At 55.7% G+C, this 20616-nt stretch overlaps 2 protein-coding genes across 5 annotated transcripts in view; one reads left to right on the forward strand and one right to left on the reverse strand.

The window, feature by feature from the left end:
- Positions 1 to 357, reverse strand: part of TMEM63C (transmembrane protein 63C) — a 110013-nt gene extending 109656 nt beyond the window's left edge. For all 4 annotated transcript variants that reach the window (XM_087448143.1, XM_087448144.1, XM_087448145.1 and 1 more), the window contains exon 1: positions 176 to 357. The gene's annotated coding sequence lies outside the window, so the exon portion shown is untranslated. The remainder of the gene's footprint in view (positions 1 to 175) is intronic.
- Positions 112 to 10170, forward strand: ZDHHC22 (zDHHC palmitoyltransferase 22). Its single transcript, XM_004426394.3, has 3 exons — positions 112 to 300; positions 2132 to 2671; positions 7451 to 10170. The coding sequence occupies exons 2-3, from the start codon at positions 2146 to 2148 to the stop codon at positions 7714 to 7716; spliced, it is 792 nt and encodes a 263-aa protein (XP_004426451.1). The 5' UTR covers positions 112 to 300; positions 2132 to 2145; the 3' UTR covers positions 7717 to 10170.
- Positions 10171 to 20616: the final 10446 nt, after the last annotated feature.

Consider the following 20616-nt stretch of genomic DNA (forward strand, 5'->3'; position numbering starts at 1 on the left):
CAAGTCCGCGACACCGAGAGGGGTGGCCAGAGCGCCGCCCCCAGGAGGGGAGGGGGGGGTGGCGGGGTTGGGGGGGTGCCCAGCTGCCATCCCCGCCGCCTCCTGGCCCCCACTAGCTGGCGCCCAAGTGGGAGGACGGCAGCTGCCCGCTCCCTCCTCCCCACACCCCCGCTACCTGCCCAGTCCCCGAAGCGAAGCGTGAGGAGGCTGTGAGCCAGCGGGGCCGAGCCCACAACTTTGCAGCCTCGGGGAGGGTGAGAGCCGGCGTCCAGGGCTCCTCTTGTCCGCGGCCAGAGCTCGGTGAGTTCGTTTCCCCACCCCTCTGCGGCGATGCGGCGGCAGCGGCGCGGGGGGCGGCTTCCCGGGCGTCCGGGAGGCGGTGGCCAAGAAGCCGGCGGCCGGCGGCGCCGCCTGCCTCCTAGGGCTCCGGCTGTGCCGCCCCCCGCCGCGGGCGAGGCCGGCGCCAGTGCTGAACGGACAGCTCTCCGCGTCCCGGGTCGCTCGGGGGGTCTCTGCTGCCCCTTCTCCGGCGCAGGGCCGGGGCTGCGGCTGCCCGCCGAGCGCCTCTCACTCCCCGAGCCCATGTCCTTCGCCTTCCAGGCGCCGCGGCGCATCTGGAGGCTGCTCCCGCGCCCCCCTGGCGACCAGCGTGGGGAAGACACTTGCTTCGCCGGAGCCCGGGGCCGAGGGCTCTCTGGGGTGGGCAGCACCGCCGCAGCCCCGGGAAGCGCACGGCCGGGGCGGTACCGAGCCCCCAGCGACCACCCCCGGGCGTGCCCTGCGCTGAGCCGCAGCTGCGGAGAGAGGCTCGCGCTCCCCACGGTGGCCGCGGGTCCCCGGGGGCACTGGCACCCGCAAAGGGGACTCCAAGGTGATCAGTCGCCCAATCGAGACGGGACAGCCCGGACGGAGGCCTCGTGGCATTCGCCCATCCTGGTTGCAGCCTCCTTCCCAGAACTTTTCTGCGCCTCGGGCTCACAGACTCATTAGCCCCTGGAAAAGTTCTCTCGGGCGCCAGAATCCTATTTCCCGGTGGCTGCGGAAGCCTGGCAGGCATCAGCGCTGTGGGGGGCGGGGTGGAGTGGGGATGCGGTGGGGGCTGCGTCTAGCGGCGGGGGTCGATCCGCCGAAAGGCTGGCCAAGCACCCAGTCCTGCGTCCAGGGCGGGCTTGTTGGCATCTAAAGGGTTTCGGCGCCATCGGGGTTGTTTGGGTTTCTCGCTCCAGGGGGGCGGTAGGCGGGCGCGAAGGGGGGATTTTAATTTTGTCGCCTCAAATGAAAACGCTCTTTGCAAAGAAATAGCCTGGGCAACCAGCCTCGGAGAGATGGGCTGACCAGGACCGGCTGACACAAGTGTTTCAGCTGCCCCCTCCCACCCCATCCGGTGCCTGAGCGCGTGTGTGAATGTATTGATTGTTTTAACTGATTTTTTTAGAAAAGCCAAGTGGCAGCGGTTGGGTTTGTGTACACACAGATATACACATACACAAACACAGATACCCAGGCGCACACAGATTACACGTACAGTCACACAAAAGGAAACCCCCGCAACACACACACATACACACATCACGGACCCACAAGCACACAAACCTCCAAAGAGCCTGGGGTACCAGATGAGGTCCCTGAGTACGCCCGAAATGGGGGGGGGGGGGCAGGGGGCGAAGAAAGGGGAAGTGAAGCCAGACTTCCAGTGGTCATTTCTCTCTGCCCCCACCCCAAATCCTCCGCTTTCTCCTCCTGGGGAATCTGAAGGAGAAATCCCAAAGCTGGTTTGTTTCCACTGCCATAAAGGAGCGGAGCCCTAGCCCCTCGTTCCCCACTGCAGACTGCGAACAAGCCCGGACCTTCGCCCTCCTTGTGCCTGACCCCGGGGCGCCAGGGCACCGAGGTGGCTCAAAACCCAGGGAGCAGGCACCGGGAGGTAGAGCCTGGTCCCCAGGGGCCGTTGCGGTCTCGGGGTCTCACGCCTGCTTGGTCCCAGATCAAGGAAGAGAGGAGGGGTGATCCGAGGAACAGGGGTGGGGAGCACGGATTCGCGTGGAGCGGGACCGAGAGACAGCGCCGGAGGAGCGCCCTAGGGCGCCCCCTGGACACGGCGGTAAGTCTTTCCTCTCCCCTGGGCCCTTAGGAATGTAATTGAGGATGCTGGCCCTGAGGCTGCTCAACGTGGTGGCCCCCGCCTACTTCCTGTGCATCTCCCTGGTGACCTTCGCGCTGCAGCTCTTCCTCTTCCTGCCCAGCATGCGCGAGGACCCCGCGGCCGCCCCGCTCTTCTCGCCCGCGCTGCTCCACGGGGCGCTCTTCCTGTTCCTCTCAACCAACGCCCTGGGCAATTACGTCCTGGTCATCCAGAACTCCCCGGACGACCTGGACGCCTGCCAGGGGGCCTCGGCCAAGAGGGCTCCATGTCCCCCGCCCAGCACCCACTTCTGCCGAGTGTGCGCCAGAGTCACCCTGAGGCACGACCATCACTGTTTCTTCACCGGCAACTGCATCGGCAGCAGGAACATGCGCAACTTCGTCCTGTTCTGCCTCTACACCTCCCTTGCCTGCCTCTACTCCATGGTGGCCGGCGTGGCCTACATCTCCGCCGTCCTTTCCATCTCCTTCGCCCACCCCCTGGCCTTCCTCACGCTCCTTCCCACCTCCATCAGCCAGTTCTTCTCCGGTGAGTGGGCCTTGGCAGGCAGGTTGACTCCCCCACCCCAACTCCAAGTTTGCCAGATGTAGCAGATAAAGGATGCCCGGTTATATAGTAATTCCAGATAAACAATACATAACTTTTTAGTATAAGTATGTCCTACATATTGCATGGGACATACTTATACTAAAAAAATTTATTGTTATCTGTCTGAAATTCAAATTAACTAGGCATGCTATATTTTATCTGGCAACTTCCCTTCCTCCCCCCACCCATCCTCTTTCATCATCTCCTCCTTGCTCACCATGGACCATTTGGTCATAGAATTGTGGCGATCCAGACAGTACACCTGCTCTGTGTTAGGTAGGGCTGGCCACCTCTCCATGCAGCCTGTGACGTACACCCATGCTATGACCTTCCTCTGCCTGGCCCCCAATCCTGCTCATACATCCCCCCAAGGACTTTCCCTCCAAAGGTCTTGCCAACCAACCACAATAAGGTTGACCAGAGTGCCAGGCCAGCCCCGGCAGAAGGCTAAACCCTGCCCTCCTGCCCCCTCTGTCTGAGCCCACCAGGCTGTTCTCCAGCCTGCAGATGGCTCAGAGTTGGGGACCCTGGTTGGAGATGCAGCCATATTTAGTGGCTCCATCTTCAGACACAGAGCCGGGGGACTGGTATGAGATCTGATCCCCCAGGAGTCTCTTCCACCTGCAGAAGCCAGGCACGTGGGTCTTCACACTGGCACTCAGTGGGCACCTTGGTGAGGACTGTACTTTATGTAATGTGCCCCAAGAAGAGCTTCCTGATGCCTGGCCCAGAGGGACCTGGCTCCTGGTGGCGGTTACCGTTTTACCTGTCCTTGAAATTTGCCCCCACCTCGTTTTCTTCCACTCCATCCCTCCCCTCACCTTTAACTCCGACTAACTTAGTTCTTACAGTTGGTAGCATGCACGCATGTGTGTGTGTGATATTATCTCCATTTCTCAGGGGAAGAAATTGAGGCTCTGATGGGATTAAATGGCTTGCCCAGGATTTTATGACTACTGGTAGCAGCATCTGGCCTGCCCCCTAGTCTTTAAACAGCCCCCAGCAGCCCAGGGAATACAGCGTAGTTCCTTACCCACTGACCGTTCAGGGACAGAGTGCAGCTCCTTCCACTGAGAACCCAAGGTTGTCTTGATGGGCCTGGGCTGGATGTTCATAAAAATTCTGCTCCACTCTGGGGGAAGCCATCATTTCGATCTTTGTTGGGGCTGCAGCCCGGTCCTTCACAGGCGTAGAACTATTGTGCCATTTGGCGATGGAAACACAGAGGCCCAGGAAGGACCCAGCCATGGGGGCTTCCTGGAGGCCTGGCTGAGCTGGGCCCAGAACGCAGAGCTCTTGGGCCTTCTGGATCCTGGCGCTGGCATAGGAGGCTGCTGGGACCGAAATAACCAGGACGGGGGAGGGTAAGTGGGCGGGCTAGGGGGAGGAGTGTGAGCACAGGCAGGTGGAGGGATGAGGAGAGCCTGATTACACTTTCTTTTCCAAGTAGCTTTATCACATAAAAATGGATGGTTCCAAAGGGAGGATCTTGAAATGGTTTGATTTGAGATAAGCCTGGGCTTGAGGCCTGTTCATATGTGCCAGGTTTGGGAGACAGGCAAGAAAGGAAGAGGGGCCTCTTGCTTTGATCTGATGGGAGGACAGAGCCAGTCAGTGCCTTGGGACCCAGATCCCTGTTCCAGCAGAAGGATGAGTCCCACCATCTTTTCCCTCCTCCCCATACCCACTAGGAAAAGGAGGCCAGGATTTCTAATCTCCAACTCTCCCATCTCCCTCCTTTGCCAACCTTTCATCTCTCCCCTTGCCAGCCCTTCTGTCTCCTCCCCCACACATACACCACACCCCTTCAGCTTCTCCCTTCCTTTCTCTTCTTTCCCTATTCTCAACCCAAACAGTTGAGGGCACACCCTCTCTCATCCGCTCCAGAGGACAGGTGGACGGGAGGGGGGAAGAAGGGACAAGTTGTTTCACAGATTGAGCTGTCCCCAGCTGTGGTACTTTCCCTGAGTCAGATCTACCACCAGAGCAGGGGATGGCTGTGATGTGGGCCCTGTGGGCTAGAAGTGGGAGGGGTCTTCTAACATGAAGGTGGCTACTGACCACAGGCCCTCAGTGGATGCCAAAGAGGTAGGAGACTGGCCAGATAGATTTTAGAAGTTGTCCTTTCTTTTGGCTTCGTGGGACTGTACAGATTGTGTCACCTCTCTGAGCCTCATTCTTCTCATCTGGGAAATGGAGATGACACCATCTGACCTGTGTCATGGCATTTGGATAAGTACACTGGCGCGGTGGGTGCCACCAGAAAGCCCAGTAGAAGGGAGAGGGGACTGTGTTTGTTGAGCACCTATGATGTGCTGCCCACTGTGCCGGCCTTATTTTCTCCAATCCTCACTACGTGTCTGTGAAGTAGGTATTCTCATATGCATCTTAAAGGCTCAGGAACTAAGATTCAGCAAGGTCAAGTTGCTTCAAAACCACACAGCTGGTATGATTTCAACCCAAGATTTGTACTGAAGGCTGCTGGCTCATGCTCTTTCCACTAACACACTGCCTCTTGGGGGCTGCTTCTTGATGAATGAGCCAGTTTGGAAGGGAAGGAGCTTCTTGTCCCTGGAGATGTATTAAAAAGACTGGGTGATGATCTGTTGAAGGTGTTATAGATGCTTGGTGGGAAGCTGGGGTGGAGATATGGGATGTGGTGTGACCTTTCAGGCCCTTTAGGAAAATTCTGTGATTTTCTAAAAGAAGCAGAACTATTATTAAATAGTTCAGAGGAGCTGAGGCAGCTTGAAACACTTCGAGAGAAAGCAAGTCCCCAGAATAGCCTTTTGTAGCTGCTGCATGGGGCCAGGAAAAGGCCACAGGTCTCTTCCGCATGCCTTGATTTAGTGCCAGAAAAAAGCCTGTGGAAAACAGCTTCCGCCAGCCCAATCTTGTCCCTGGGGCTGAGTTGCAAGGCAGGCCCTGAGCCTGATGGCTCTGATGTTCTCACGTCCCAGCTCGAGGGCCATCTTTGCCTGTCAGCATTCCTTGAGCCCAGAGGGCACCATGGGACCAGGATCTTTCATCCTGTACATGGCTGCCTGAGCTAACCTGTGCTGACAAGGGAGAAGTGGGTCAGAGGGATGGCACAGCCCAACGTGAGCCCTGTCCCGCTGCTGTCCCATGCCAGCGGAGGGGCTGTTCTCAATGCCAGCTGGAGCGAGCTTTCCATCCCCTGGGCAGCTGGACTTATTCATCTCCAACTTTGCACAGAGAAACCTGCTCTCAAAGCTCCTAGGGTTGAGGGCAAGAGGAGGCTGCTAATGAGCAGACCTGAATCAGGTCCACATCCTCCTGGCTGCCGAGTCCACCACTGCTTGGAATGGACACGTTTTAAAAGTCCAGCCCTTCAGGGGTCTGGAAATTGGAGCCTTGGGAGACCAGGGAAGAGGAAGGCTAGGGCCAGGGGACAGTGGGAAAAGGGCAGGATATGGTTGAGATTTGCAGAGGTCGAATAGGTTGGAAGGTGGGGTCTCTGGAGCAGATACCCTCACCTCGCTGGAGTAGGTGGTGGTGTGCTTGCCCCAGGGAGACAGGGGCTGAGGAAAGCTTTTGAGTTCTCTCCTGGGCCCACTGCTCTGGCCGCTGGGCAGGTCAAGGTGGCTGTCACTACCACAGCTGACTGAGTGGCAGCCCAGCCAGGACTCCAAGCCCTGGGAAGGAGAAGGAGAAAGCTTGATGGTCTTAGGAGTTAAACTTGAGCCCTTTTTGGCCCTAGTCTCCTCATCTGTGAATGACACCTGGCAGGGAGCACTGCAATAAGTGTGACCCAGAGTGCTGGCCACTTCACATATAATTTCCTTGAATCATGCAATCCTATGGAATCATTATTATTATACTCATTTTACAGATGAGCAAACTGCAACTCAGAGAGGTTAAGAAACTTGTGCAAGTCCACGGAGCTGGGAGATCCAAACCTAGCATGGACTGACTACCCCAACTCTGAAGAAGTGTGGCATCTCTTACTCAGTGGATATTTAAAACCAGTAACAGAGTGCTGGCTTAGAGGAGTTAAGGGGAGGTCCTGCTCGAGGTGGGGGGCTGGACTGATGACCTTGGGGGCCTCTCCCAGCCTTATGAAGCTCTGACTGACAAGACAGCTCTGGCTGAATGTTCTGGTGGCCACACGGTCTTCTTGTTAACATTAATGACTGAATTATTCTCTAAGTCGGCGCTCTGCACTGCCCTTGAGCCTGAGCTCGTGACTTATCCTTCTTGATGACTAGGCCCTATTCTCCATCATGCTGTGACTTTCCCGAGTCCTCCCCTGTGGAGCTCCCAGCTCCACAGGGATAAGGTGCTGCAGTCTAGACAGCTGCCCAGGCGCTGGCTCTCTGTCTCGGGTCCTCAGCTCACCCTCTCTACTCCTGAGAAAAACTCCTTCTGTTTCCAGCCTAGAAAGAGAAGGCAGAGGGAGACGGGCATCTCTCACCCTAAGGAAATATTAGCATCTGGGAGCTGCCTGGCAAATCTTCCTTCCCTTCTCTCTCACGTCCCCGGTTGTCCCCTCTCACCTCAGGAGCCATCAGCACTAAGGAAAAGTTAGGGCAACTAGTTTATCTTTCCTCTCCCTCACCGCAGCGCTGAGATTGCTACAAAACGTAGCTCCAATTTCATTAATCTCCCTCCCTTCCTAGCGGAAAGCGCCTGCCTGAATCGCAGTTCTGTACGCGGCCTGGGTGTAAAGTGATTCTGGTGTTTCCCCACCCCCTGCAGGAGCTGTGCTAGGTTCTGAAATGTTCGTCATCCTCATGCTCTACCTCTGGTTTGCCATCGGCCTGGCCTGCGCCGGCTTCTGCTGCCACCAGCTGCTGTTGATCCTCCGGGGGCAGACCCGCCACCAGGTGCGGAAGGGGGTGGCAGTGAGGGCCCGGCCCTGGCGCAAGAACTTGCAGGAGGTCTTCGGGAAGAGGTGGCTGCTGGGCCTGCTGGTCCCCATGTTCAATGTTGGAGGTGAGAACTCGAAGCAGCGGAACAAATAGCAAGCACTCCCATCATTTCTGTGTGTGTGTCCTGACTCCTCCTGAACATCAGACCACGGCACCCTTGTCTCCACCCATGACCCACTACAATCTCGTGCTGGTAAGGTCCTAGCATCCACCCCTGGTCTGTGACACATAGAGAACAGTGTTGGCTGGTGGATCATGACAAGGAGGAAAAATGACTGCCCTGGCATTGTAGGCTCCCCACGAGCCAGCCAGGTGGCTGCTGTTAGGAGACCTGTGCTTTTGTTTCTTCTGTTGGGGTCCCTGCCTTCCCCCTCTGCCTGCCTCGTCCACTCTTTCCCATATCTGTTGTCATCGTTGCTATCTGCTAATGTTCTTCCTCTGAGCCCCATCTTGGGAGTGGGGAGTGGATTCTTGCTGCTGGTATGATGCTCCCCGGGACCTGGAGGCTGGCAGAAAATGTTTAAAATTACCATACGTGAGAGGCAGCCAAGTCAGCTCCAGCAACTACTAGGGACATTGGGAAAGGAGGGGTACATGTCGTTGTCCCCTCTGGGCAATTGTGGGCAGTGGGAGGGAAAAAGAACTCAGTAGCTTGCTGTCCATTCCCCCAAGTTGCAAGGCCCTTTCTCTGGGAGACAGCAGTCAATGGCCTGGAATTTCTAACTGCTGTCCCCTGTCTGCCCTGCCCCAGCTGGCCACCCCAGCCCAGTCCAGGACCTGGCTGGATGCTTCCTTTCCTTCGCACTCTTCCAGCCTTTTCCCTTGGTCTCCAGCCTCCAGGTCTTTGCTAGATGCTGGGAAGGCAAGGAAGAAGGGAGAAGGAAAGGGGAGATTCTGATCAATGAGATTGGCATGTGACTGCATAACCATACAGAAGAGGACGTGCGGGGTGGGGGAGAAGATAATGAGGAGTGCAATTATGAAAATAGAGGAAGAATGCCTAGGGGAGGGGAGGAGAGAGTGTCACACAGGGGTTGGGCACTGGAATATTTGGGGAATGAGAATGAGAGAGGCAAATAGGTTCATTTTGCCCTGTATAAAGGACATTCTAGCAGCTAATGTTGTATTTAAATGGCTGCCTGGCGAGGTAGTGAGTGCCCCTAAAACTGGAGGTATTCCAGCAGCACGGACTAGGCAGTCGTCTGGCAGGCATGCTGTGGAAAGTATTTCTGCACAGGATCAGGAAAGGGAAGAACTCTTCCCACCCCAAGATTCTAGACTCTTCTTCACGATCGCCAAGTCCAGAGGCAAGATCTGCAGAGAGGTCTGTGAGTTATTTGATCTCATGGAGGGTGAGGCAGGCATGGGGGGGTCTGAAAACCATGATGCAAACTTTCAGGACCCTACCCAGCCACCAAAGTGAGGGTCTGTGGAGAGGCAGGACTCCCTGGGTGTTAATGCTAGTTGAGGGGGTTGGCATTTGAGGACAGGGAGATGGAGCAGTGTCAGGGCAGGTGGGGGCAGTGGTGGGGAGAGCAGAGCTGGAAGGTCATGCTCAGCTCTGATGGGCGAGATTGGAAGAGTTGAGGCCGGAATGGGGGAGACCAGAATACAGGAGTGCAATTGCCAGAGCAGCCCCGCTTATCTGACTGGCTCTGTTTAGGGGCACTGCTGTGTGTTCTGGGACCCAGAAGCCCAGATCTCTGAGGCATATGAGGGAGCGGGGCCAACACAAGTGCCCTCTCCTGACTGGGTCCCAGGGCCAGTCTGCCATCCATGCAGGCAGCAGAGCTGAAGCCCACACTCTACAGCGTCCAGCTGGTGGTCACAGCGACCCCAACCATTGCCACAAGACACCCTGAGTTCTTGAGGCCAGCCTGGGAGGACTTAACCTTGATCCTGCCTTCACGCCCCCTAGAGGGCTAATGTAGTTATGGCTCCACCGGCTCATACTTCTCCCTCACATGTTCATTCATTCATGCATCCTACATATATTTATTGAGCACCAACTATGTGCCAAGTCCCTTCCAGACACTGACATACAGTGAACAAGACAACAAGATCCCTGCCATCAGGGGCATCTTGTCACTGCCCCCATGCACGGACTCCCACTCCCTGAAAAATGGTCACTGCCATCTTGGTGGTCAGCAGAGCAGGTCACTCGAAGGGGAATGATGGGCCAGAGAGAGTTGAAGGGGAGCCCAGGCTGCCTGGATGAAGGAGTCGTTAGGGGACATCCTCACCCCCAGTTCTGGCCGTACTGAAGGAGTGGGAATGGAAGGGAGGAGGGGAGAGGCCCTGGGTGGTCCAGGCCTTGGCTCTCTCCTGACCCCAAAGCTCTAGCTTGGAAGCTGGCCCTGCCGTTCCCAGCTTCCTGGAGCCCCAGCACAGAGGAGGGAGCAAAAGGGAGACCTGCAGCAGTCGGCTCCTGGCCAACTGGTCAGTGGGGGTGCCAGTGGGGAGCTTGCCAGGTGGGGGCTTGAGTAGCATTTGTACACATGGCCTGTATTGTCGATGAAGAACGTCAATAAAAGATGTGGTTTTAAATTGGATTTGCTGTGATCGTATGGGCACTGTGGTTGGCAGCAGGGCTGGCAAGGCTGGAAAGCACTGACGCAGCATACTGGCTGTTAAAATATTTAAGGTAAGTATTACAAAGACTTCTGTTCCGGTAGGTACGTAACCATTGTCCAGACTCCCTGAGTAACCCACCCCTGCGGCCCCAGCTGCTCCTGCCCCTCCCCTGGGATCCCTGGCTCACTTCATTCCAGTAATTAAAACAGCAATGCCTGGCACCTGTGTGAGCCCCCCCGCCCCGGGACCCTGCTCCAGCCCTTCAGCCAGTGTCCATTGTGATTGGTCTGGGTTGTGCTGTGTGGTTGGTAAATGTGTGGGTATCACCCCCACTTGGTAGCAGGTCTGCAGTGCTGGAATCTGCGGACTCACAGGACCAGGGATGGAATGTCTAATCTGGGAACTTTCCTCCTCCTCCTCCACTCCTCCTCCCCTTCCCATGTCAGAGGACAGGTGGGGAGAGAATGAAGAGGCGCGTCCACCTGCTCCTTCATCACAGCCAGAGCTGACCACCCCTGAGGATCAGCCAGGGCCCCCTGCCCTCTCAGCTCCTACATCACATGGAGACCTTGGGCTGCCCAGCCCTGGGGGCAGCTGGGAGGGGTTGAGCCCTGCAGGGAGGGAGTGGTCCCTGCGCAGGTGAATGGGCATGACCTCTGATGCATCCTAAGGATGTGCAGGCCTGGACTGATGGAGGACACAACTGCAAAGTGCTGATTCTACCTGGGCTGTTGAAGAACCTCCAGCCTAGGCCAGTGTTGTATATGGTGTGCATCCTCTGAACATATGCCAACAGGCAATCAGCAAGGCAGACCCCAGATATGCTGGGGCAGGTGGGGAGGGGATGAATGGAGCCGTGGCTAATCCTCCGCACATTCTAGAGCATGGGCTGTCTACACTCACAGGGCAGACACACCTGCTGTGTCCACCATTGTATCCTTGATGCCTAGCAGGGGCTGGGCACAGAGTAGGTGCTTGATAAATACTGACCAAATGAATGCACAGATTGTGTGCTTCTTCCACTGATGTGCCACTGCGCTCTGCCCATTGTGGGGCTGGAAGATGGACGAGACAACTCTGTCCTCCAGGGGTTCATATCCTGGGAGAGGTTCCCAGGAATGCTTGGAGCGGGAAGAGAGCCCATCTGGGCCTGTACCTGGAACAGTGAGCATAGGGGACAGCATGGAGAAGCAGAGGGAGTTAAGGCTAAGAGTTGGGACCAGAGCAGAGGGGCCTTGAATGCCAAACTAAGAGATCTGGAGTGAATTTGACAGGTAATAGGGAACCATCAAAGGTTGTGAGCAAGGGAGCTACATGATTAGAGCTAGATTTCAGAAAGTGGAGTCTTGGTGGATAGACCGGAAGTGAGAGGGACCCAAGAAGAGGCATTTGCTATGATCTGAGTGTGACGTACCCAGAGTCTGGGCAGGAATAGTGGCTGTGGGCTGGTAAGGAGGGGAAGGTATCAGAGCTACTTCACAGACAGGGAACAGACTGCAGGGGGGCTGGGGAGAGGGCCCAAGATGATCCTGAGGGTTGAGACGGAGTGATCAGGGTAACCTCAAAGGAGAGGCCATCAGGAACACCGGGGTGGGGAGAAGATCATGATCCTGGGGTTCAGGGCCACCCAAAGCCGTCTCCTCTGTCATTGGCCCATCGGTTGGCAGTCTGTGGTATCACTCGTAACTAACCACTCTACAACCTTGGGTGGAGGAAGAGGTTCGGGGCAATCTGCACATCGTATGTTGCAGTACAACTCTCTGACTCCCAAAGCCGGGGGGAACCATCTGCCTGTGGCACTAGAGGTCATGGGTCCTCTGGCCTACACACCCAGTGTCAGAGGGAGTGGGACACTTGGCTCCCCAGTGCCTTGATATTCCCATCTGGAAAGTGGGCACTCTGCTTTGGCCCACGCCCTAGTGTTGGATTAGGCAAAATATGAACTGTTGCACTCTGGGGTTCAGGATCCAGGTGCTTTGGGAAAAGAATGAACTCAAGGGGACCTGAACCACATCCCCCTCTGCTATAACGAGGAGGCCAGTCCTTAGGTCCCGGGGGCCATCTTCTAGCCAGTCTCCTTCCCTGAGAACATGGTTGTCCCTGCCACTCCATGCGTTTGGCTCCTCTCTGTACCCTGTGGCCTCCAAATGGCCTCATTGCTCCCCCTCATCCCCTCCTGTCCTGCCTCTGGGCATGCTCTCAGGGATGCTTGGATGCAGCCCCTCCTGCTAGGGAGAAAAAGAAGGGATGGTCAGGGAGCAATCATGCATTGCTCCTGCTTGTCTGTAAAGAGATGCTTTAGAGATGAGGCAGACCTTGGGCCTGATCACCAGCCAGGGCAAGCCTGCTGGTGGGGCAGGAGGTGTCTGGGGTAGCTTAGCTATTCCTCTGCCTCTGCTTTCATTCCTCTCTCTGTGGGTGGCGCTGGCCCAGCTCCTCCATTCATTCCTCAAACATTCATTGATGCCCAATCGATGTCAGGCATGATGCCAAGAACCAGGAATGCAAAGATGAATGAGACTTATTACCTGACCTCGGGGAGCTCACAGAGAAGAGAACCAATTGCAGATGGTTGTAGTTCAGTGGCATGAGAACGCTGATGGAAGGGAGAAGGACAAGGTGCTACGGAAGCCCAGAGGAGAGCACTCAGCAGTAGGTAGGCTGGAAGACTTCCCAGAGGAGGTGACATCAGGGTCATGCAGGATGAATATGAGTTGGCCAGACAGAAAAGTAGGACTGTGGACTGGGGTAGGAGGGACCGTGCAGAGGCAGTGACGCAGGTGAATTCCGGGAATTGCAGTCTCCATTTAGAGTGACGGGGGCATGAGTATACATCCTGCAACCACAGTCAGGGAAGATTTTAGTCCTCAGGCCATGCTCCGCATGGACCCTGCCTCCTTCCTCTGATCGCTTCTTATAAAGCCTGACTCATCCTAGCACAAGAGTGTTCTGCTTGGGTCAGTCAATCACGAACTGACCTCTAGTTTTTCTCAATGGTCAGCAGGGTCATCCAGGTTGGAGACCAAAGGCAGAGGGTCAGCTTCATTCCCCAGGGATTCGGCCTGAAGCTGCTGGAGAGCTCAGCAGGGAAGGTAACCCCAGGCCCTCCAGGATCAGTTCAACTGACCCCATCTTATCAGCAGAGTCATTAAGAGTGGTTTTTCAGGGGCCGGCCCAGTGGCTTAGTGGTTAAGTGCGCGTGCTCCGCTGCTGGCGGCCCGGGTTCAGATCCTGGGCGTGCACCGACGCACCGCTTCTCCGGCCATGCTGAGGCCACGTCCCACATACAGCAACTAGAAGGATGTGCAGCTATGACATACAACTATCTACTGGAGCTTTGGGGGAAAAGATAAATAAATAAATAAATAAATAAATAAATAAAAGAGTGGTTTTTCAGGGGTCGGCCCCGTGGCTTAGTGGTTAAGTACGTGCACTCCGCTACTGGCGGCCCGGATTCGGATCCTGGACGCGCACTGAAGCACCGCTTGTCCAGCCATGTTGAGGCGGCGTCCCACATACAGCAACTAGAAGGATGTGCAACTATGACATACAACTATCTACTGGGGCTTTGGGGAGAAAAAGGGGGAAAAAAAAAAGGAGGAGGATTGGCAATAGATGTTAGCTCAGGGCCGGTCTTCCTCAGCAAAAAAAGAGAGGAAGATTGGCATGGATGTTAGCTCAGGGCTGATCTTCCTCACCAAAAAAAAAAAGAGCAGTTTTTCAGGAACTGAGACCCTTTCTCCAGCTCAGGCTAGTTGAGACCCCAGCCCATCAACTGGGCCTGTGCAAATGCTTGATAAGTGACCTTTTTGATGTCAAGGGGCTAAAAACTCTACCCTCAGATCATGGTAACGCCACCATGTTGTGAACATGCCTCCTACGAAGAGCTGGGAAGCTTGACTACCTTGCGCAGATCACCCATTACCTCACTTCTCCTTACTCTCAATCATCTATCTCCATGCTTCAGACCACCTTGCCCCCTACCCCGTAAATATCCCTGAGTCCCCATTTTCAGGGAGGTGGACCTGAGATTGATCCTCCCACCTCCTCCCTTGGCTGCCTTGTGATTAAATCCTTTCTCTTTGCAAACTCGTCATCTCGGTAATTGGCATAATCGTTCGCCGGGCAAAAACGAACCTGGTTTGGCAACAGGAACATCAGAGATCCCTGGACCTCTGTCAGCGCCCAAAGAGGGGCCTCTGGGACTCCCCATCACCCCTTCCTTCCCGCACAGCCTCAGAAATGGTTTCTACCAAGATGGCTTCCAGGAGCTAGAGCACAAAGGAAAGGCTAAAACCCTGAAATGTAGGGATGCCCTTTCATGATGTACAACCCTCCATCCTGACTGGCAAGGCCCGCATCCCCTATGTGGCCCTCTGCACCCCGGTGGGCACCCCTCACTTGCCTCTTCCTTTAGCCTAGGCCTCTCCCAGCCCCCTACATCTCACATCTCCACAGGCCCTTTCCTCAGCCGGTCCAGCCCCCGGGAGTCTCCGCTACACTCGGCAGCTCTCCTGACTCACTCTCTCCTGTGTGGGTTCCACCTCCCACCTCTCCCGCAAACCTTGGCGGGCAGGAATGGCACAGGTGGACTCCTCTGGCTTCCCCCACACCTAGCACACAGTGTCGGACACTGACACTAGTGTCGATGCAGTGATTCTACTACAAGTAACAATGACCAGCATTTGCCCATTCACTACCTGCCAGGCCCTTGTCATACACACTTCACCCACATTAACTATTCATTCCTCATAGCAACTCCTTGAGGTACGCTTTATTATTACCCCAGTATATAAGAAACTGAGGCACAGAGAGGTTACACAACTTGCCCAACACCTTGCAACTAGTAAGTGGCAGAGGTGGGATTCGAACCCAGGCTGCATGCTGCTGAGTTTATCCTTTTAAACTAGACACTAGACTATCTTTCTATTGTGGACTCTTGTAGACACCCAATAAATTCCCTGCTGAAAAGTAACAAGGAGTCAGGTTTTCACTCACTAATTCATTGATTGATAGACTCATTCAACATGTTTATTGAGCCCCTGCTCTGCAGTAGGCACTGGGGGACACAGAGAAAGGAAGTAGGCTCAGCCTCTGCCTTCACAGAGCTGACAGTCAGCTGCTTCAGGTGACTGTGCAGGTGCGAACAGGCTGCCTTCAGGGCCCACGAGGTGCCTCTGGTCCCTCCCAGGCTGATGATTATGGGAAGTCGCCCTGCATGGAGCAGCTTCTTCCGGAGGCCGACTGTGGAGGTCTAAGTACAGTCCAGGCTAGGGATCCTGCCCCAGAGCTTGAGGACGCTGCCCAGCCAGGGAAAAAGGCCTGAGCATTTCTGGGCTGCTGCCCTCCCAGGCGGTGTCAGAGGGCCTGCAGGAGGGGAGCAGACACTGCCAGAAGGGGGGACACAGCTGGTCACGTCTCACACCCACCCCTGGAGACCAGGGCAGGGGGGGCACCAAAGACTCCAGAATGAAGCAGACTCGGAGGAGAACATCTCCAAAGCTCATCTAAGACATATGGGAAAAGAGAAGCCTCCGGAGGAGCCAAAGGGCTGGCTGGTGAAGCGGAATCACGTGTTAACGTCCTTCCCACTGAAGGGAGCGTTAGGGCAAAGCTTGTGCGGGCAGGGAGTGGGGCGCTGACCTGGAACCCTGAACCCAGAGCAGCGGAGAGGTAGCGCTGTGAGGCCCTCCCGAGAGGAGCAGCCCCTGCGTGGGCTCCTTCCCAGAGTCCTTGTCCCCCAGGGCCCCCTTTCTGGCCTGCTTGTGATGCCTGAAAACTCTACCATTAACATCTTAAAAATAGCACTGACCCCCCAAACTCCTCCTTCCAAATTCTGGGATTTGCTTGAGCTGCTTTCTTTTTCTGCCTGACAGCGCGCTGAGAGTTGGGCCAGAAGCGTCTGCATGGGGGATTTTACATGGAGAGGAGGGGAGAGTGGCATCCAAGGCATGAGGTACTCTAGGGGGAAGGGGGCCCTGCATGAGCTGTGGGAGGGGCGCCAGCCTGGGGAACTTCTCCACAGCTTGGGGCAGGAGGAGGAGGGACAGGAGTTAGTCCCGGGGGGAGCAGAACTGAGCAGGGAGGTGCTCACATATCTCCACCCAGAAAGTGGCATCTTGTCAAGATCACCACAATAAGTCCAGAGTGCTCAGTGGTTCTGCCGCTGAGTCCCTGTGTGAACCTGGGCAAGTCACTACCGTCCTTGGACACTGGACTCAGACTTATCAAAAACTGGACACTCTTAGCTCTCAATGGAGCATGTGGTTTGAATGACTCCCCACAGGGGCAAGCACATTCTACTTTGCCACAGACTCCACCCCTCCCCACTGTGCAACACACAGCTGCCCACACTCTTCCTCTGCCAGTTTGGTCCCTGGAAGCTTCTGAGTTTGTGACCCCTGACAGGCTAAGCTTCTTGAGAGCTGGGTTATGGTCCCGGCTACACCCTAGATGTGCTGTGTGACCTTCCATAAGCCGCTGGGCCAGGTCTGGCAAACCTTCTGCCCAGCATTGTGCTGTGACAGTGGGGAAGAAGGCAGGAATAGCACTTAAGAGAAACAGCAGTGAGGGGTATGACCCCAGAGTTGGAAAGGCAGGGGAGGTGAAATGACATGAATTTGATTTTGATGGATCCCGAGCCAGCAGAGGTCACCAGCAGCAGGGGAAGTGTTGTTCCTGCTTTGCTCAGACTGCGAGGATTGCTCGGATGGTCCAGGTGGAAAGAGAGCCAGCAGACCCGAGGAGGGACGCCAAGGCAGCGGCCAGGTGAGCAGGCGGCGAGGCCCATCCACCTGGCAGCTGAGACCCAGAATTCCCTCACATGTGCCGGGTAATTAACAAACAGAGGAGCCGGGGATGGGGGACGACGGCTCGCCGGAGAAAGGATTTAATTAGCAACGCTTTCAGGAGAGGAAATTAAATCACAGGAAACAATGGTGCGCTCCGAGGAACACGAATCCCCTAAACTGGCTTCTCAGAGCTCTGCGCCCGCCAGGGCCGCAATTCCACAGCCGGGACCCCACCCCGTGGGACACGGGCCGCGCGGGGCTGGATCTCAGCTGGCATCCCCGCCACCCGCCAGAGCCCCCTGCGGTGACTAGGCTCTGCCGGAAGGGGGCGCCGCCGGGCCGCGCGCCCGGCTCTCCTGGTGCCCGGGCTCCGCGGGCAAAGATGGGGGCGCACCAGAGACCCTGGTGCCAACCAACACCCGGGACCGAAGGGGCTGATGCGTTTCTTGCCTCGCCGAGCCACAAAGGCCTTTAGGAGTCAAAAGGCAAGATCTGGGACTCAGACTTGTGCTAATAGCGGTCTGACCCGAGACTCATCTACCGTCAGAAAAGTGGGGAGAGCCGGCCTGTTGGGGGAAATGGGGTCAGGGAGTACCAGGACAGGGCACCTTATCCACACCCCGGCCCCGTGCATCACCTCCTTGGGGCTTCTTAGCGCTCACTACCTGGCTCTCATCCCTACCACCCCTCCGCAGGCCCACGGTGGCCGGGTGTGCACCCCTCTCCACCTCCTCCCTACCACCTGGTAGTATTCTTATTTGCGACCATTCTTGAGCTTGTGCTAGATCCAGGCCACGTGGTCAGTACTTGGCCTGGGGAAGTTCACTGAATCCTGACCACAGCCCTGTGCCTGTGGTTAGCCCAGATATGCAGAAGAGGAAACCCAAGCTCAGAGGGGCAGAGGAAGTCGCCCAGGAACACACAGCTGGTGACATTGACCTTCACAGCCCACTGGCCTCTGAGCTCTTGCATCCAGGGAGCACCTGTTTTTGATCCTCAGTCCCTAGCACAGAGCCTCCACATAGTAGGTGCTCAGATTTGTCCAATGAGTGGCAAGTGTTTCCTTGTCAGAGGAGGTGCTACTAGCTGAGAGGCTGTGTGGATGAGATGAGATGGTGTGTGTACAACACCTGGCACATACTGGACCACTGTGAGCATCTTGTAAAAGCTCGTGCCAATGCTTCTCACACTTGACAGTGTGCGAGAATCACCTGGGGATCTGATAAAGATGCTGATTCTGAATCAGTCGGGCCTATGATTCTGCATTTCTAACAAGTTCTTGGGGGATGCTACTGATCATACCATACTCTGCGAGGCTAGTCTCTCTGCCTCCCCCTCCTCCTGGCCCAACCCAACCCCAATCCCAATCCCAATCCCACAAAAGAGAGCCATTGCAGTAGTTCCCAGCCTTGTCTGCACATTTGCAATCACCCAGCTTTCAAAATTACCGACCGGGGTGGGATGGAAGGTCCTACCTCCCAGAGAATCTGATAGAATTGGTCTGGGTGTGGTCTTGGCATTTAAGAGCTCCCCAGAGGCTGGCTCTATGCAGCCAAGGCTACAACAGCTGCAGAGGAGGTGCCTGAGGAGGGTGGTAAGTGAGCAACGAGGTTTGAAGAAGTTCACCTGATCCAGGCGTGGAGGTTGGATTGTGCAGGAGACTGGAGGCTGAGTCACTAGCTAGGAGGCTGGGCCACGAGTGAGATTAAGGATCCTGGCTAGGGTGGGGCCAACAATCAATGTTCCTGACTCCTCAGTAGCTCCCCACCCCTTGGCTGTATAGCCCCAAAGAGAGGTGAGGCCTCGGACAGGCTGGGGAGAGCGTGCTTGCCAAATACTCTGCAGGGTGTGTCCTAAGGAGGGGCTCTGTTCTGGGTGCAGCAGGGTGCGGGAGGCAGGCGGGGAGCTCAGCTGATTGTCTGCTCCCTGCTCTAAGTACAAAGTGAAAGGCTGACCTTGGGCCGAGATCACCGCAGCTGGCCCCGTCCTCGCTCTTTGAATGGCATGCGTCACCTGCAGCAACAATCTTACTGTTTATTGAGCACCCACCACGTGCGGTCACTGTTCTGGACACTTTACACGTCACGGCACAGTAATCTTTTAGAGCAGACGGTAACCTAACAAATGAGGAAACAAGGCCCCAGGAGGGGATATAACTTGCTAGGATCACACAGAAACCAGATCCAGATCCAAAGCTGTGCTATTTCCAACTCACCGTGATGCCTCTGCTCATGCTCGTTTCTTTGGCTAGAACGCTGTTCCCCTTCCTCTCCGTTTATCTAAACTCCATTGTCTGCCAAGGCTGAGCTCAAATCTCAACTCGCCCTGAGTTCCTGTTGAGGCCTTGGCGACCTCCCGCAGCTCTGGGCTGTGGTTGGCCTTGGGCACCCGGTCACACTACCTTGCCCTGCTCCTTTCCCTGTGACTCCCGTCTTCTGGCTCAGCTGTGAGGGCTCCAAGGCCGGGAGCTTTCTGGAGCACACGTGTCTTTCTGGAGGCCCTGGGCGTCAGAAAATGCTTGGTGTTGCCAAGCGCAGGACTAGGGTGACGCAAGCGAAGAGCTTACGGTGCAAAACTTGAGGTGCTCACGCTGGGGGTCGTGGGAGGGCTTCTGTGGGCAGCAGCCGGGGAGGGCGGAGGAAAGCAGACAGGTGCCTTTGGGGGTGAGCTCAGACGTCTGAAGGTGAGTCACCGAAAAGGATAATCCACTTCTGAGAACTCGCCCCTAGTGTGCTTGGGTGTTGGGGTGAACTTATCAAGTAGTTAATACATTGTGCCTATATCAACACTTCTATTCTCAACTAGTAGTTTAACATTGAGTTCCCACCCTAATCAAAGGATGCTAAACCCAAAGGTTATCAAAATGTTTGAAATAAAAGTAGGAGTGAGTAGGATGTGTCTCCTTGCCCAGGCTTACACACCCTCCTTCAGATGTATAAGACCTAATGGGACCCAGACCATCAAAGGAGCGATTGACTAAGTGATGGTCATGGTGACCCTCCCACTAGAATGTAAGCAGGGAGCACATCTGTTTCCTTTATCCTTCTACACCCTGCAACCAGGTCAGCACAACTGTGTGGACAACTTTGTGTATTTGTCACCCTGAAGTAACAATGACAACATCTTAGGTAGGCTTCAGGAATCATTAAAACTTTCAGAAGTGGAAATGATTAAGGTTTGAAAATAATACAAGTTTTGGCGGGGGGTGGGCTGTGGTGGTGAAAAACCGAGTAGTAAGGACCTAAGGACCACATGTTTGAGGATTTTTAAAGGTCCCCAAAGTGGGACTTACCCTGGGGCTGACCTATGCTGTCAGGTGCCTGCTCACGTCTGACCCTGTGGGTCCCAGAGCCCTTTTTTCCCTTGATTAAAAAAAAAAATCAGTGTGGCAGAGACGTTTAGGACCCAGGGCGTGCTCTCCCACATTTCCCAGTACCCTGCGGTCGGCAGGGCCGGGAGGCCAGTCCTGTCCCAGCGGCCCAGTCTGACTAGTATAATCAGCGACGTTAGTCACTCACTAGCTGGGGGCTTCACGGAGTAACTGAAAATGCACTTGGAAAAGGCTTCCAGAATGAAAGCAGGACATACCTCCAGATACATCTGGACTAAACAAACATCGGCTTGGAGG

Source organism: Ceratotherium simum, chromosome 24, assembly GCF_057802395.1.
Source record: "Ceratotherium simum simum isolate JZ-2026a chromosome 24, ASM5780239v1, whole genome shotgun sequence".
NCBI lineage: Eukaryota > Metazoa > Chordata > Mammalia > Perissodactyla > Rhinocerotidae > Ceratotherium > Ceratotherium simum.